General features: G+C 37.7%; 1 protein-coding gene across 1 annotated transcript in view; it reads right to left on the bottom strand.

Moving 5' to 3' along the window:
- SLC24A2 (solute carrier family 24 member 2) overlaps positions 1-15,814 on the bottom strand; it is a 105,745-nt gene that overhangs the window by 40,387 nt on the left and 49,544 nt on the right. The window contains exons 3-4 of the mRNA XM_058865393.1: positions 10,292-10,330; positions 9,135-9,243 (exon numbers count right to left, since the gene is read on the bottom strand). Of these exons, the coding sequence (XP_058721376.1) occupies positions 9,135-9,243; positions 10,292-10,330 (148 nt within the window). The remainder of the gene's footprint in view (positions 1-9,134; positions 9,244-10,291; positions 10,331-15,814) is intronic.

Genomic DNA, 15,814 nt, shown 5'->3' with positions numbered 1-15,814 from the left:
TCTGTACTAAAGGGAATCTCCCACTTTCAGCTTCAATGGAAAGCCCCTCACAGACACTACTATTCCCTGACCTGTACAGGTTTATGCATTATTTATGATCTTTGTTGCTCATATTTTTAACAAAGAAATACTGACTTTGGAAGAAACTTAAAATGAAGCTAAAGTCATTAAGCATGCAAATACATAGTCAGGACAGCTGTACCCTGTGCTGGGATCATGTCTGTACTTAAATATTTATGTCTTCCTCACATTCTCTGTAGGAAACCCCAAGAGGAATACGGTGTCTGAAGAACAGGGCATCACTGGAAAATATTATGGAGAAGAGAAACAAGAATTCTGCCTGTAGTGTACGACTTGAGTAGATTGCAGTTAAAACAACTAATCAGGGCATGCAGAAATAAATTGTTGTGAAAATTGACAACAAAACAAACACAAGGATTATATTTTGGATTCAAAACTAAATTAAAAAAGTTTCAGAAAACTTTGATAATTTAAATTTTTCCACCTAAAAAGATCAACACTGATTTTAAAGGGAGATCTATGCTTCAATTTTATGTAACTAGAAATTCTCTCAGTGAAGCTGGAACAACAACGAGTTGTGCCTTCTTTCTGAATTTTGGGAACCTCTGAAGATAAGCAGATCTGACACATCTTGCTACAGAGTTGGAGAGCATTATAAAAAAGAGCTGAATTTTCCCACTGAACTGCCCCTTCTGAGAGAAATCTGCAAGGCCTTCATTGCCCATGAGTTATGTTCAACAAAAACACAGTAAATTTTTAATATATGTGGGTAGAATAGAAGTTGCAAGCCCACCCACCCTATATTCATGCAAGTGTAGACCTATATCTGCAAAGTATGACAAGAATGCAATGGCTCCTGTTTGTAAATTAAATAGACCCACTCAGTAAAATAATTCACCTTGAATGTCTACCTCTTTGATTGTTACTATATATTTATGATTGACCTATAAAAAAATCAGCTGAACCAAAACCTCATAATAAAATTCTCTTCACTAGCCCAAGATATGATTTTTCTTTATGCCAGAATCACACATTTTTATAGACAGCTCAGGTTTCACAGCTCTTACAGTGACATTTATTTCTGTATGTTACGTGGAAGTTTGTAAATACAACTGAAATCCATTCTTGGCTTTGAAGTCCTCCTAATACTGGAGGAAACAGCTATATAACTTCTCTCTCTTTCTGACAGGTATTAACTAGGCTATCTAAAATACTGTCTCTGCCTATTTAAATAGATGTGCCCTTAGCTGCATATAACCCATATGCATTTCTACTCTATGTATGATGTTGCTGACTGTGGTAGTGTGGGGCGTTTGATATTGGAGATACTTTTAAAATATTCATCTCATCAACACTATCATGGAATCTCAGGTATCTAAATTAGGAACACATTTTTGGTGGTCTCTACTTGAATTGAAACATAGTGAAAGGTGAAAGAAGACCTTGCTGGAGAATGATGTGCCTCATTGCTTCACCTATCTCATTTAGCTGTTTGGAAACTTCCCCAGGAAAAAGCTTTCTTCTTGCTAATGACTGTGTGAAGGGTCATGCCACTGAAAGCTAGGAAAGTGCCACTGCAGCAAAGGTGATCAACAGCACCCTTACGGTGCTCCACCAGGAGAGCACTGCCAGTGGGTCAAGGAGGTGACACTTTCCTTCCACCAGCACTTATGAGTCATATGTGGGTGCTGGGACTAGTCCTGGGCTCACCAGTACACAGCAGTCGTAGACACACCAGAACAAGTCCAGCACTGGGCCACGGAGATCATGAGGGGACTGTAGCACCTCTCATATGAGGAGAGGCTGAGAGAGCTAAGACTGTCCAGCCTGGAGGAACGAAGGTTCAGGGAGATCTTATCCCCATATATAAGCACCTGATGGGACAGAAAGTACAAAAGGGAACAACACTTCCCTCAGAAGTGCCCACTGACAGGGGAAGAGTCAGTGGAGACAAACTAAAAACCAGAAAATTCTATCCAGATGCATATTGGGATGATGGGCAAACATTGAAATGGGTCTCCCAGAAAGACTGTGGAGTCTCCATTTGTGAACACCTTCAAAACACGTCTGGAAGCTGTCATGGTCAACCTGCTGGAGTTGGTCCTGCTTGAGCAGGGGATAGGACTAGCTGGATTCTGTAATGCAAGAAGTTCCTTCCAACCTACACGAGAAAAACCACACCAATTTTATGAAAGCTAGATACATAAAAAGAGTATGAGTATCTGCCTGACATGACACTACACTTTAAAGGTCAGTCTAATTGTCCTTTTCACTGGTTTACCACCATCATATCAGACTGAATTACCATGGGAAGGAGTTAAAGAGAAGACAGTGTAATAATTAACAGCTACTAATGTGTATGCGAGCCTGGCAGGAAGCCCCCATCTTCTCTGGCAGAAGTCCCTTGCAAACATTTCAGCCTGCAGCTGAGAGGAGAGCCAAAATGGTCTGAGGACTGTGCTGAGAGTACTGTTTTTCCTTGACAGAACAGAAGAGGAACCAAGGACAAGCTGGGTAAGAACAAGAGTGCAAGAAGAAGAAGAATGCTCAGCTTCTTTGCAGGCCTATAGGCATGCCTAAAGGATGCTCAAGAATGATGAATGATTTAAAGCAGAGATAGTTAATAACATACAAAATTACTTTTATTAGTTTTGTCTAGATTTGCATATTCACGTTAAATAAACACTTTTGTGTTTATATAGTTCCGAAGATATATTTCTTCTCTGGCATAGCCACACCTGGAGTGCTGTGTCCAGTTCTGGGCCCTTCAATTTGTGAAGGATGTTGAGACACTTGAGCACATCCAGAGGAGGCAACGAGGCTGGTGAGGGGTTTGGAACACAAACCATGTAAGGAATGGCTGAGGGAGCTGGGGGTGTTTAGCCTGGAGAAAAGGAGACTCTGAGGTGACCCTATCCCTCTCTACAACCTCCTGAAAGGTGGGTGTAGTCAGGTGGGGTCGGTCTCTTCTCCCAGGAACAACTGACAGAACGAGAAGACACAGTCTTAAACTGTGCCAGGAGAAGTTTAGGTTAGACGTCAGGAAGAATGTCTTCACTGAAAGGGTGACTGGGCACTGTAATTATCTGCCTAAAGAGGTAGTAGAGTTACTGTCTGTGGAGGTATTTAAAAAACAGACTGGACGTGGCACTCAGTGCCATGGTTTAGTTAATGAGGAGGTGTTAGGTCATTGGTCTATGATCTCAAAGGTCTTTTCAAACCTAGCTCATTCTGTGATTCTGTGATTCTGTGATTCTGTGATTCTGTGATTCTGTGATTCTGTGATTCTGTGAAGTGCACTCAAGTCCTGCAGCATCACAGAATCAAAGAATGGTTAAAGTTGAAAAAAGACTTCTGAGACCCACGTTCTGGAGATGAGGAAAGTGGAAGTGCTCAGATTACTTCAGCCATGCAGGAGCTGAACATTACCCACGCATAGGTGTAAGCTGAGCTGCCTGGCCTTACTTCTCTGAGGATATTGCAAATGAACAGCTTCAAGCAAACAAGGTTTCCAATGGCACCAATGGCAGTGAGCACAGACATGATGGTGCAGCTCACCTAGGTCATGGGAAGAGTAAGAACCTAAGATTTTTGCAAAATGAGACAAAAGCTGGGAGGCTGCTGAGTAACTGTGCAGGCAAGGGTTACCCAGACTGTCTTTGGGATGAGCTAACAGCTCCACTGACATGTAAGAAAAGAATTGAAGTAGCAGCAGCAAATGAAGCAGAACAGTTTGCAGTGAATGGAAAAGTTGGAAAATTCTTAAGACCAGTATGTAGGAACAGAACAGAATCTATCAAGCAATTATAAATCATTCACTACTATGTCAAAAACTGAGGATTCCTTTTTATTTTCCTGAGAAGTATGAATGCAGGTTTTTTGGTTGTTTTTTTTTGTCAGAACAGTGACAGTACTATATTTTTCCATGTTCAGTGAAGTGACAGAATTGTAAGCTCAGCTTTATGTAACAGAAGGTTACTTCTCTCACCAATAACATGCACCATATTTATATCTTCAAAAAATAGTACAGCATATAAGACAAACGATTCATTTTCTGCAGAATTACATCCTGTAGTTTTCCATTTTGGAAATAGGACTCGAGATGGGAATAGGAGAAAATTGCCAAAGATACCTACTTCTCACTGGGGACTAAGCCATGACAGAGATTTATATCACACTCATTTTCATGCAGAGGATGGCATTTGCATATGAGTTATAGCCTTGTCACACAGGAGCAAGACAGGCAGCAACTAGCTAAATCCTCACTTGTGGGAGATGTTTTGCTGGTCTGTGGCACCTTATCAACAGGCAGAAAAGGGGTGCTATGATAATGAAAAGATCTCATTCTTCCTCTGTCTTGATAAAGCTGTGCAAGAAAAACAATGTAGCACTGCTGCTCTAAATCCTCACCCCAGGGCTGGTATTTTCCTTTTCAACAGGGCTGCTGTAGAAGCCTCCAGAGAGAAAATTCTCCCTCCACACTCCTGAAGGTATCATTTTTAAAGAAACCTTATAAACAACTTACAGGAAGAAGGGAGGATTACTACTCATGGCACACTTTCATAAAAAATACTTACCATCTTACTCTTGGCTTGCTCCCACTGCACAACAACAGCCATTGTCTATTAAAAAATGTAAAGAGATCTTTGTAGAACCTAGGCTTTCATAACCGAGGAATATCCCTTTCAAAACTAGGACAAAGATATCTGAGGTACAGGACTCAGGAGAAAACAGCTACAAATGATCAGTGATTGTCATGATTTATGTGCGGGTTGCTTGGATTTTGGATTGGTGTCTGACCAACACAGCGGGCCACATGATGCCATCCTTATTCATATGGGTAAGGTTGTTATGAACAGACCAGCTGGATTGCCAGACTAGCACTTAAGCAGAAGCAAATATGGCATAGGATTTCCTGGGGATTAATGACTGGCTGAGAGTTGATGATAACCTGAAACACAGGCAGTCATTAATCTTAATCCTCAGGAAACGATCTCTATCAAGGTCATTATTTCTGTAATAAGATAAATGCAAACAAAAACCTAATGTCATATAGATATTTATATTTTTAATGAATGATGATGCCACAACTGTAATGTAAAGTTCACGTCCCTTTAACAAGCAACCTAACATTCACCTGTTAGAGTGGCTGAACTCTTATCTTCTTAGAAGCTTTATGCTGAGACCAAGATATTGAAGGGGAGAAGCCTTCCTTGTCTAGACTGTTAAATCCACAGCATGACTGCACACCTGCCTGAATACAAAGAGCCAAATATCCAGCAGCTCCCAATGATCTCAGATATCATTCATCTGTCAGGGGTGGGTTGAACACCTTGCAAGCCTAGTGATTCTGGAGAGCTTACAAGTTGGCTTTCACAAGACAGACACAAGCCATCCAAAACCACATTTATGTGAAAAGGGAAAAGGAAGGGCAGGTTCACAAGTATGTAATAGTATATTGGGACTGCTCTGTTTATCCACATTTTGTGGAAAGTAAATCCTACTCTCTCATTTCATGTTATCCTACTTGCAATCAAGTGCATTTTTAAGATGCTTTCAATTGCAGAAGTTGGTTCTGACTTGACAAATGAATTATTCAGAAGTAAATTTGATGAGCTGGTTTTCTATAAATACACTGAATGTTAATGCAGTAATAATGGTGTGTAGGTCAAGCTGATCTTTTATAGTCACATGGCCTGTTTATACACTCTATATTGCTTTTGCTACCAAGAGGATGCAGATAGGACTTCTCTGTCACCCTTGCAAAATCTGTACAACTCCGAATGACAGAGCAGTGTGTCTTCTGATGCCCCCCACTTCCCCTGCAATTATTCAAGGGAATGTAACAGTGATATTAATGACTTAAAGAGAAAGAAAAGCTGGATCTCTCAGCAGAAAATTAGAAATGTAACTTATAAAGGCAATATTTGATCTAGAAGCCCTCAAGAACCATGAACAGAGCTCCCAGGCTTAACCCATGCTTTTCCAGCCACTGAAAACACAGTTCACTTGGCTGTGACAGCTGCAGTGCTGCTGGTGCCTGATCGGGAATTGATCTGACTAAAGGACCCAGCAGTCCAGAAAGACGGTGGGGCCTGAAGAAGACATCTTATGGGAGAAGACTGAAAGAAGGTGGGTGCAGGTGGGTGAGATCCAGTATGAGGAAGGCAAAGAAGTAAATGCTGAGAAATGGGGAAAAAGGAAATGCGACACGGAAGAGGATGACGACATCAGGAGTACGCCCAAGTGCCGGGTGCCAGAGTCCCCGTGTGTATCTTAACTTTGATAGACACTCTTCAAACTCTTTTACTGAGACTGGCACTTTTTAATGCTTTCATAAACTGTTCTTTTTCTGCAAATCCAAAAAATTCAGCAAATGATGCAATGTTTTTTACCTATTGATCTAAGTCATCATCTGGCAGAAATACTGAAGAAATTTAAGCTGACTAAAGTAAGACTGAAAAATTTTTATTACATCTTTCTGCTATTCCTTTGAGTCTGACCCATACTTGCATCAAATGATTTGGAAAAAGCCCTTTAGCCTCACAGGTCATGCAGCAGGTCCATCGTCATTCATTACATGAGTGCAGCAGAGCAAATTTTCTTTGCCTACACAAGACTCAAAAACGTTGAGTTTTTTTGGCAGAGGAAAGGACATGTAAATTGGAGAGAGCAACATGGGCCAGAGACGGCATCAGGTAATCCTTTAAATTTCTACATCTCCCCAAACAATGGGTTTATACAGCAAAGGACTGCATTTCTCAGACACTTTTAATAAATACTATTTCTTTCAATTTGTAATAATTAAATGCTATCAGCTTAAAAAATTAGCTGGCAAAAGACTCTAAAAACAAAGATGATGCACAAATTTGGTTCTCCAAGGTCATTATACACAGATTGAAACATGAAAACATGGGGAGAATCTGGTAGGTAAAATTCATACAGATCCAAATAGATAATTAATACTGTATACGATGGGTACCCACATCCATTTTAACACATGCTTTTAAAGTGAATGTAAGATTAAAATACAATGACATCCAAACTTATTAACTAGTATTACCTTGCTCGACCAGACACAGTATTTACATCAAATAAAGAAACCTTTTGTTTCACAGAAGTTAGCAGAGTAAGCTGAATACAGAATAATTAATACGGACACTTAAAAGCTTAAAATCTCAGAAAACAACATGAGTGTGTTCAGTGGAGACATCCAATACTGCTCATGTTTGCCCTCCAAACTGCCTACAGTGCAAAAGATCTTGAAACCCAAGACTCTACAAATGAGGTGGTGCCTCAGAAAAGGTTAATAATGTGCTACAGAAACATGGATGCATTTTTCTCAGATTTTTCCTGCAGTTGTAAGTCTGTTTATAAAAAGCTAAAACCAAAGTTCCACGTCCAAAAACAAATTATTGAATGAATTGCACTTTCATGCTCTCATGAACTAAAACTTGAATTCTGTAAAGTCAGCAAAAGCTTGAGATGCTGTCTTCTTTATATATACCAACTTAAATATCTGCACATACACAGGCTATTTTCCACCAGTTTTCTGGCCACTTCTTCATGAAAGTTTTGCATTAAAATACAGTAATTACTGTAAATGTAGGTAGATTCTTTTCCCCCTTTGTAAATTTAACTCAGTGTGTTAGTTTTAATGAAATGTCCAGATAATGAAATGGCTACTGCCTTGCACTTACTTAAAAACCACAACATATTTCTATTCCCATTTTTTTTAAAGAGTATTACTTCCAGGACAAATATAAGACTTTGGAAAGAAAAAAATCTGTGAATAGTGAAGTATTATGTGTGAAGAAACCCTGAAGAAAATGTTACTGGATTAATTTAAGTAAGATTTATGCATTGTAAACACCTGTATCAATCCACATTGATCTCAATCATTTTATTGACATAATGAAAACCAGGATTGAGTTACCTGACAAATTAATTATCAGTAATACCTAATTTTCAGAAATGTAGCACTTTTGTCTCTCCCAAGATGAATTTCAGATTTCAAACTCCTTTTGTCCTTCACTGTTGTGAAGGGGGGAACCTCTGGATCACACTACACAGTGCAAGCTTACTACAGCAGAAAAGTAGACAGCTCTGAACACTGAACAAGCTATGTATGGGAAACAAGTGAAATAAGCTTGAGCAATGGAAAAATACCTGAGAGATGATCTTATTCTCAATTTACATTAGGTTCAAATTGTGCTCCAGTCAACAATTCTAGCTTTCTTGTAGTCTAGTCTTCAATCTGTCATGTATGCTCAAGCGAAGTGCTATACAGTTTTTGGTCACTGAAGTTTGAAAGGTCTGTCAGTAATGTTTTAGGTATCTTTAGTCCTTCCCTATTCCTTCACAAGTGCTATTTCTCAAGACATCTATTACTGCAGCAAGAGAAGTCCCACAGACACACAGACATCAAATAACATATGGCCTTGAAGTTTTTTGGTTCTTCTATGAGAATCTGAGAGTCAGATCATCCCACAATTACAAAGCCCATATGGTTTTCCTGCCAGCTTCTCCAATCAAAGCAGTGGTCTTCTTGCTAATTTGTCAAAGAAATAATAAATCCCACCACGCTTGGATAAAGCAAGTAAACCATTTACATACATGTAACACAGAGGTATGTTGGCCGCATTTTTATTAATGTCAGCATTAAACAACCTGAAGTCAAATCAACAGATCCTCATTCTTTTCTACAGTGCACATGACAAATAATCCACCATTTTGACTTTTTTTAAAAATAAGATCAAAATCAGGGAGGAAAACAAAAGAAAATCTTTATGAAAGTACAGGACTATACAGTTTGTGTAACTTTTACATTGCTGCTGAAGCCAGAAGAGAAGAGAATCAGTAGTTATGCATCAGCCAAATGACCAGTTTTAGTTTCACTGCAATGAACACATTTCCTAAGTTGAAAGTGCTGGTGGGAGTAAGTATATCACACCATAAAAGTGCAGAACTCTCAGAAAATCCAGACACATTCAGAAAAGATCGATGAAAGCAAGAGAAATGCAAAAAATAGTTTCATGGTGAGAAAGGAAAAATAAAGCATTTGTTTGCTTTTGCATCAGGAAAGCAAAGCCAATAAAAATTAATAGGCATACCTTCAGCAAGTGGGTCAAGAGTGTGAATCATGAGCTGGAAGATGCTGTTCCTCATTAGGCTGTTGTGGAGAGATGCCGAGCTTCCTCCTCGCTGGAGACGTGGCTTGGTCTAGGGTAAAAAATATTGTGAAGAATTTAGGGGGTTTTGTTTTTTGTGTGGAAAGATGTCTGAAACATTATGAATTAATCTCACACCTCACTGCACAATGAAACATTTTGAACTATCGCCTATAGCAAATTATGTTAAGCCACAGGCTTTATCACCCACTGTCATAAATATAGGCAATTTCTCTGGAGGGGATGGATTGTCAGAACATCCATTAGTCTCACAGGACTCAGGGAAAAAACAGGGCAAAAAGTGTCTGTCTTTGTGAAAACTCATAAAGTGCTAAGAAAATGAAAACCTCACACTTGCATCAGGAAGAACTAATATTGTGTTTCTTTGCAGAACCTTTTGTTTGAATCACTGAAGTAAGTTCTAATTTTTATTACTTCGGTACACTGCAAATATGCATGTATAATCAAAACTATGGAGAATAAGGGCAGACAGTACTCTTTTTTAATGGCACTCAATCAGAAACATGCTCCTCATTTTGGCTCAGTCCACTGAAGTCTCATGGCAAAAAGAGATTGAAAGTGTGGTGAGGCAGTGCAGACATCTACAGCAATGAAACTAATGTACAAGTATCTTTTGCATGCTTGTAATGAAATATAAAACATACTCTGGGATTCTGTTCCCCATGCAATTGTCTAGTACAATAATCGATGCACTGCATTTATCTCATAGAGTAAGACTGTTTTGTGGCTGTTTGTTTCAATAAAAAGGATTGTGAGAGCCAACAGACTACTGACTAGAACAACCCTGAAATACAATTAGAGGGAAAAAAAATAACTCTGAAGAAAACAATATTTGGCAATAATACACGAATTAATCTTTGGTGTCATACACACACAAAATGATAAATTATAGAAACCAAAAAAGAAGATTAATTCACTGCTTTATGTTTTGGAAATACATTATTTAAATTCTATAGCAGTATAGGAGGAGAAAGAAATCCCAACAATTTAAAAAAACATTGATGCATGTCAAAGTAATGTAAAGCTTGCCTCACCACCCCCCTGAGAAAAAAATGCTCAGATGCATAATTGCTGCCTACCGTCAATGTTTGGTCATCCTTGTCTCCAGCATTAGGTGACTGCATGAATGGGAAAAAGAACAAAAAGTGTCAGATGGAACACATAGGGAATGGAAAGGCAGTAGAACATCACACATGTCTGATCCTATGAATTATGTTGTGACAGATTTTTGAACCACTCAAGGCATCGTACTGATCAAGTAAATCAGAGTAAATTCACACTGCAGTGTGTAAGCATCTTTTAATCTTGTCAGCTTCTTGGACAGGAAACTATTGTCATTTCAGGGCCTGGCACAGCAGCTGGGCTGCAGATCACAATGTTCACTTTATACAAGTACCCTGTACAGCAAACAGCTTGAGAGAGTGAAGATAGAAGACTAAGGGCAACAAGAAACTCAGGATTGACCAAACTGAGCACAAAAGAGTGAGTTCTACAAAAAGCCTAAAAAGGAGTAACCTTGGTATTTTGCATGAAGAGACTAGGCAAAGAAATGAAAAAATATATTTCAGTTTAACCATCCCTACAAATTACCATTTAGCTTAAACTGGCAGCTCTGATTAAGGGCAAGCAACATGGCACACACTGCCCTGCCATGAAGGAAAATTGAGACTCTGAATGGGTCTTAAATTATCTTCTCCATCTCAAGGATTCTTTTTTACTGCTATGTAATACACAGAAAAAAAATTACATCACAGCAGTTCTATGGAACAATGTCTCCTATTCAGTTAAACCCAGTTTTTGGACACACATCAACACTAATTTTTTGGACATGCCTTTTGGGTTAATTAACCTTGAAGGTTAAGTGGAAGCTATGAACAAACACTGATGACAGAGCAAATATCCTTTACGTTCCATAATAAATACAAGAATAATGAGAACTGAACTCTCTGTCAAAAATGTGCTGCTACAGCTCTGAACTATTAACTCAAAGAAAGATAATCAGACAACAAGAATGTCTTTGTTCTAGTAAAGGAACTACCTGTCACCTCTAAAATAAATCTAAACTTGTGTGAGAAAATAATAGGAAAAAAGTTTTATGCTGTATTGAAGAAAACTACCACAAAAAAGAATGTCTGAAGAAATAAAATTAAAATGAAACAAAAAGAAAATATAAAATCTGTACTCTAAAAGGTCATTTTAAAAATAGATGCGTCTTAGAAAATGTTGGCCTAAGGTGTATGTATATATGGTTATATATTATACATATTCATGCATCTTTCAGATATAAACCCATACAAATGAGCAAATCCACAATTTATATGTGAGTATTTTGAGGGACCTTCATGGAAAAAAAATCCATATAACAGCAGAATTTGCAAGAAAGCAAAAAAGCAAAGCTGGAAAAGCTTTTATTGTCTCCAAAAAGAAGCAGTTTAGGGTAGTTGAGTCCTAAGGATCAGTAGCTATAGTTATAGAAGTCTTTGATAGATGGATGAATGCACAGAACTGGTACTTGATTAGAAGTTTAAAAAATATTAGTTTTTCTTTATACCTTCATTTTCTGAAGATAGGAAATCTATTTTTTTTTATTTTTAATATTGAAAGATATGAGAATTGGTGAAACTGAGTAAACTGTACTTTCTACTTGACAAAGGTCAGAAGACTCACTTTTCAAAATTTCATGTTGAAGGAAACACTTCTCATTTACTTGAAAAATAATGGGATGAAGCTAAAAGAATGCACAAAACCAGCTAGTTGATAATTTGCACCATATAATTTGATTAGTAAAAGATAATTATATAAAAAAGAAAGAATAATGAAACACATTTTCTATATGCATTAAGGAAGCAGAAGTGTGAAATAATTTAATTATTTGCCAATACAAATTGGGGCATACACCATGAAATGGATTTTTAAAATTATTTTTTCCACACATGATTAGCCATGCAATTGTTTCTGAGTTGAACTTGCCAGTCGAGTTATATTCTAGCAGAAGTATTCAGGACAATTTCAAAACCAGGAACGTAAACAATAGTTTGACATTCTGGTGATACTAAACACTTATATTTCTTGGACTTTATCCTGGAGTAACAATTAAAAAAACCACCTTTAAATAACATCTTAAACTATGGCAGTAAAAAATTCAGTTGTGTTTCTGCTTACAGTATTGGATGACATTTTGACTGCACCAGGATGGAAAAGTCAGGATATTTTTCTATTGTTCACAGCAAGTTTTGAACATGGTCTTTGCTATTTAGTTTTGGTATCATATACTGCATGGGAAAGTATCTTAAAGTATCATTTTTTCCTTGCAGAAACATTGAGGATTCAGGTATTTTATGCCATCTTATTTTGAGACAACACTTAAAAACTGGTCCAGTTGGTGGTGTTTCTTTGCACTGGGAGTGAATACTGCACTTGTGGACACACTGAACCATGATATTTAAATGAAAATACACATTTTCTGTAAAGATAGGTTTGTTCTTAAATCATGGCAACTCTTGCATGTTAGTTCCCTTAGGATCAGAAAGAGATGAAGGTTCCATGTCTTATATAGTACAAATATTTCTGAAGGTTTTACCAGTGAAAATTATCTTTTGCAATTTTACACTTTAACTTCTTTAAAACCATGAATTTATTATGATTCTGCAAAGTGAAAAAAATGCATTCTAGCATACCTTCTTATTCAAAAGTATTTGGGGCACAATCCATTATCATGTTTTTATCAGAATTATAAAATGACTAATCATTAGACAGATGACTAATTTTTTAGAGAATTCATGCTAGTGCTCCATGGCAGGCCATCAGAATTTGTCCATCCTCCTGCCACCATCAGCGATCATGCATGCAAACTTGCTTCAGATCAGCTAGAAGTCTTAAAAGACTTTGTTTCAGGAAGAACACATAAAAAATATCTACTTGCTATGGAGAAATGTTTTCTGGTACTCTTTTCACACATCTCCCCTCCTCAGTGACCTAAGTCCATCAGTGATTGAGCCTGACAAATTCCTTGCCTTATTTGGGAATGTATGTTGTAGAAAACCAGGCTTCTGAGTAATTCATGCAGGAGGTGATGGCTCACTAAGTGCCTGGTGAGTCTGCCAGTGCTTTCCTTTGACATAAAGGGCATCATGACAGTCAAAGGAGGAGCAGAATCTGTAAAGAGCTCTAGGTATTTGACACAGAGCATCCCTGTTAGCAAAAGAGGGCTAGTAACTTGGATCATCTGTTAGAGTGTGTAGTCCACAACCAGAATCAGAGAGCTGACTGTCCACAGCTCAAGCAGTTGTTGCTGTAATTGAAGCTTCCATGTTAAAGGTTCAGTAACCAGAAACAATCAGTGAGCTGGACTGCTCATTCTCTTCTCCTAACATGAGAAATGCAAGCTGTCAAACAAAAGCAAGTAAAAATGCAGTGGGATTTCAACACCCTTCCTGCAGAGTGGGTTCACATCTCTTTTCAGCCTGATAAATATTTTCCAAATTTAATAATGAAAAGCTGTTAAAAATCAATCAATCAATCAATCAATCAGCTTTTCTGGGAATAATGGCATTTAGTGGTGTTTGTTGGTTGGCAGTGTGGTGCTAAATGCAATACGATGTCTCCAATTATTGTATTATATGAGCCCAGACAGGAATTTGCATAATTGTCTCAAGATGCTTTCTAGCACAGAACTTCTGCTGCTCTCTCTTACTCCTGCTTTAAAAAGTGGCATCTGGACACAGCAACTTTACAGCTGGTGGTGAGTCACCACTTGTCAGTCCTCAAGTAAATTACAGAAGATAAGTTTTCATGGAGAATTTTTCTAGGATTCTCTAATCTTGCACTTAAGGGCTCCTAGGTTTTTTTGTTAAACTGGACTGCAGAAAAATGAGATAGATTTCAAAGGCAGTCACTGAAGTCAATCTAGTTAACATAAGACTTTATTTCTAAAACCAGTATCCTAAGTAGTGCTAGTAATGTACCTGGAATAGAACCATTTGCATGTCTTTGAAATTACATGGTAAATCAGATTAAGACATAACTAAAATCCTAGCAACAAACACAGATAGGCAGATTTCAGAAATAAGCCTAATAAGCTTAGTGAGGGAACCAAAAAATGAAGGTAATAGTTCATCTACTTCTCTTATTACATAAATTATTGAATTTTACCAAATTAGAATCCCCTGGACCTCCTTTCTGTGACTACTCCAAAACAATCCACAATTCTAACCTTTACCTACTTGATGGTTGGCTGAAAAGATCAAATCCTAGTGGTTTCAATTAACTTAAACTAAAATTCTAGGTATACATGGGAATAAAAGCTGGCCATCACCACCAGCAGAACCTCTGTCAGGTGCTGCAGTGGGGCCAGTACAACTTTGTAACTCATTACCCCACTCTCTAGACAATTTTTGTAAAAAGCCTGTAAGTAGCTGCAAGGGAATACCTCTGTATTTAAGCTATAGTAAACTGACGGTAAGGATTTTAAGTTATATATTACTGCTTAGACACCAGTATCTGAATCCATACTGTGAATTAACACTGCATACAGGACCTTGGATCATATTTAAAACAGGGGAAGAAAAAGCTTTAGTAACCACATTGTAGAAAAAATACACTAAAGTTCTCTTTCATTTTGCCTTTCTTCTTTTCACCTTTCCCTTTTCTAAAAGTAAAATAAAACAGGGAGCTTTACCTAAGGAAACAGACCTCTATATTGTTGAAGAAAGTAAATATGATTCACAAAACCACATCCAAAATTAAAGTGAGGTTGTAGAGTTGCTTTACTCATCAAAATGAAGACTGTATTAAATAATTAGAGGTTGAACTTCCAAAGACATTAACCTGGACCACCAAAATGGAATATCTGGCTCCATTTACAACTGCTTGTTTAGAGGCACCAAGTGTGAAAGTAGTAGCTCTGGAAAAAGCAAAATGGCTTTGTTAATTCAGATCAGTTGTCTCTTTTACACCAGTCTGTCCATTCAATTACCCAATGTGCACACACATAGTGAATCCTCATAAATGTTCAGAAGAGATGCATCTTAGCTGATTTGAGCAGTGACAAATAGATGGTGTAAGCCATCAGTTGCTAAATCACATGCTAAAGTTAGGTCAACTGATTTAATTCCAGATATCTGTGTATCCCACTGAGTGAAATAAGGCTCTCTCTTCTAGTCAGACTGTATAACCAATTATATGGTATTTAGTTCCCCATCATGTGTAAGGAAGAGTCTGCCCCATGTCTCTTACCTTCTCTGAACTTGCTTAAAGTCAGGTATCTTTGGCTTAGGGTGGCAATGTAATAGCTCAAGCTTAGACTTCATGAGTTTTTAATCACCTTAGTGTCAAAAGTAATTATGCAGTTTTAAGTTGTCCCTCTTGTCCCCATTTCAAGACTTACCAAAGAAGTCACCTTTTGCTATTTTTTGACTCAAATAATTTAGCACCACAGCTCTGTATGTCTATGTAACTTTCAGGAGGGCAAAAGAATCCTTAAACAAATAAATAAATAAATAAATAAAATCTAAATCTATGTACTTAACAGTCATTAGATACACATGCAGAGAACATGTGTTCACAAGTGACAGTTTAAGTACTTCAGTATGGATTTATGTGGC

This window comes from Poecile atricapillus, chromosome Z, assembly GCF_030490865.1.
Source record: "Poecile atricapillus isolate bPoeAtr1 chromosome Z, bPoeAtr1.hap1, whole genome shotgun sequence".
Lineage (NCBI taxonomy): Eukaryota > Metazoa > Chordata > Aves > Passeriformes > Paridae > Poecile > Poecile atricapillus.
The sequence above is the reverse complement of the archived record's forward strand: the minus strand, read 5'-3'. Positions and strand labels throughout refer to the sequence as shown.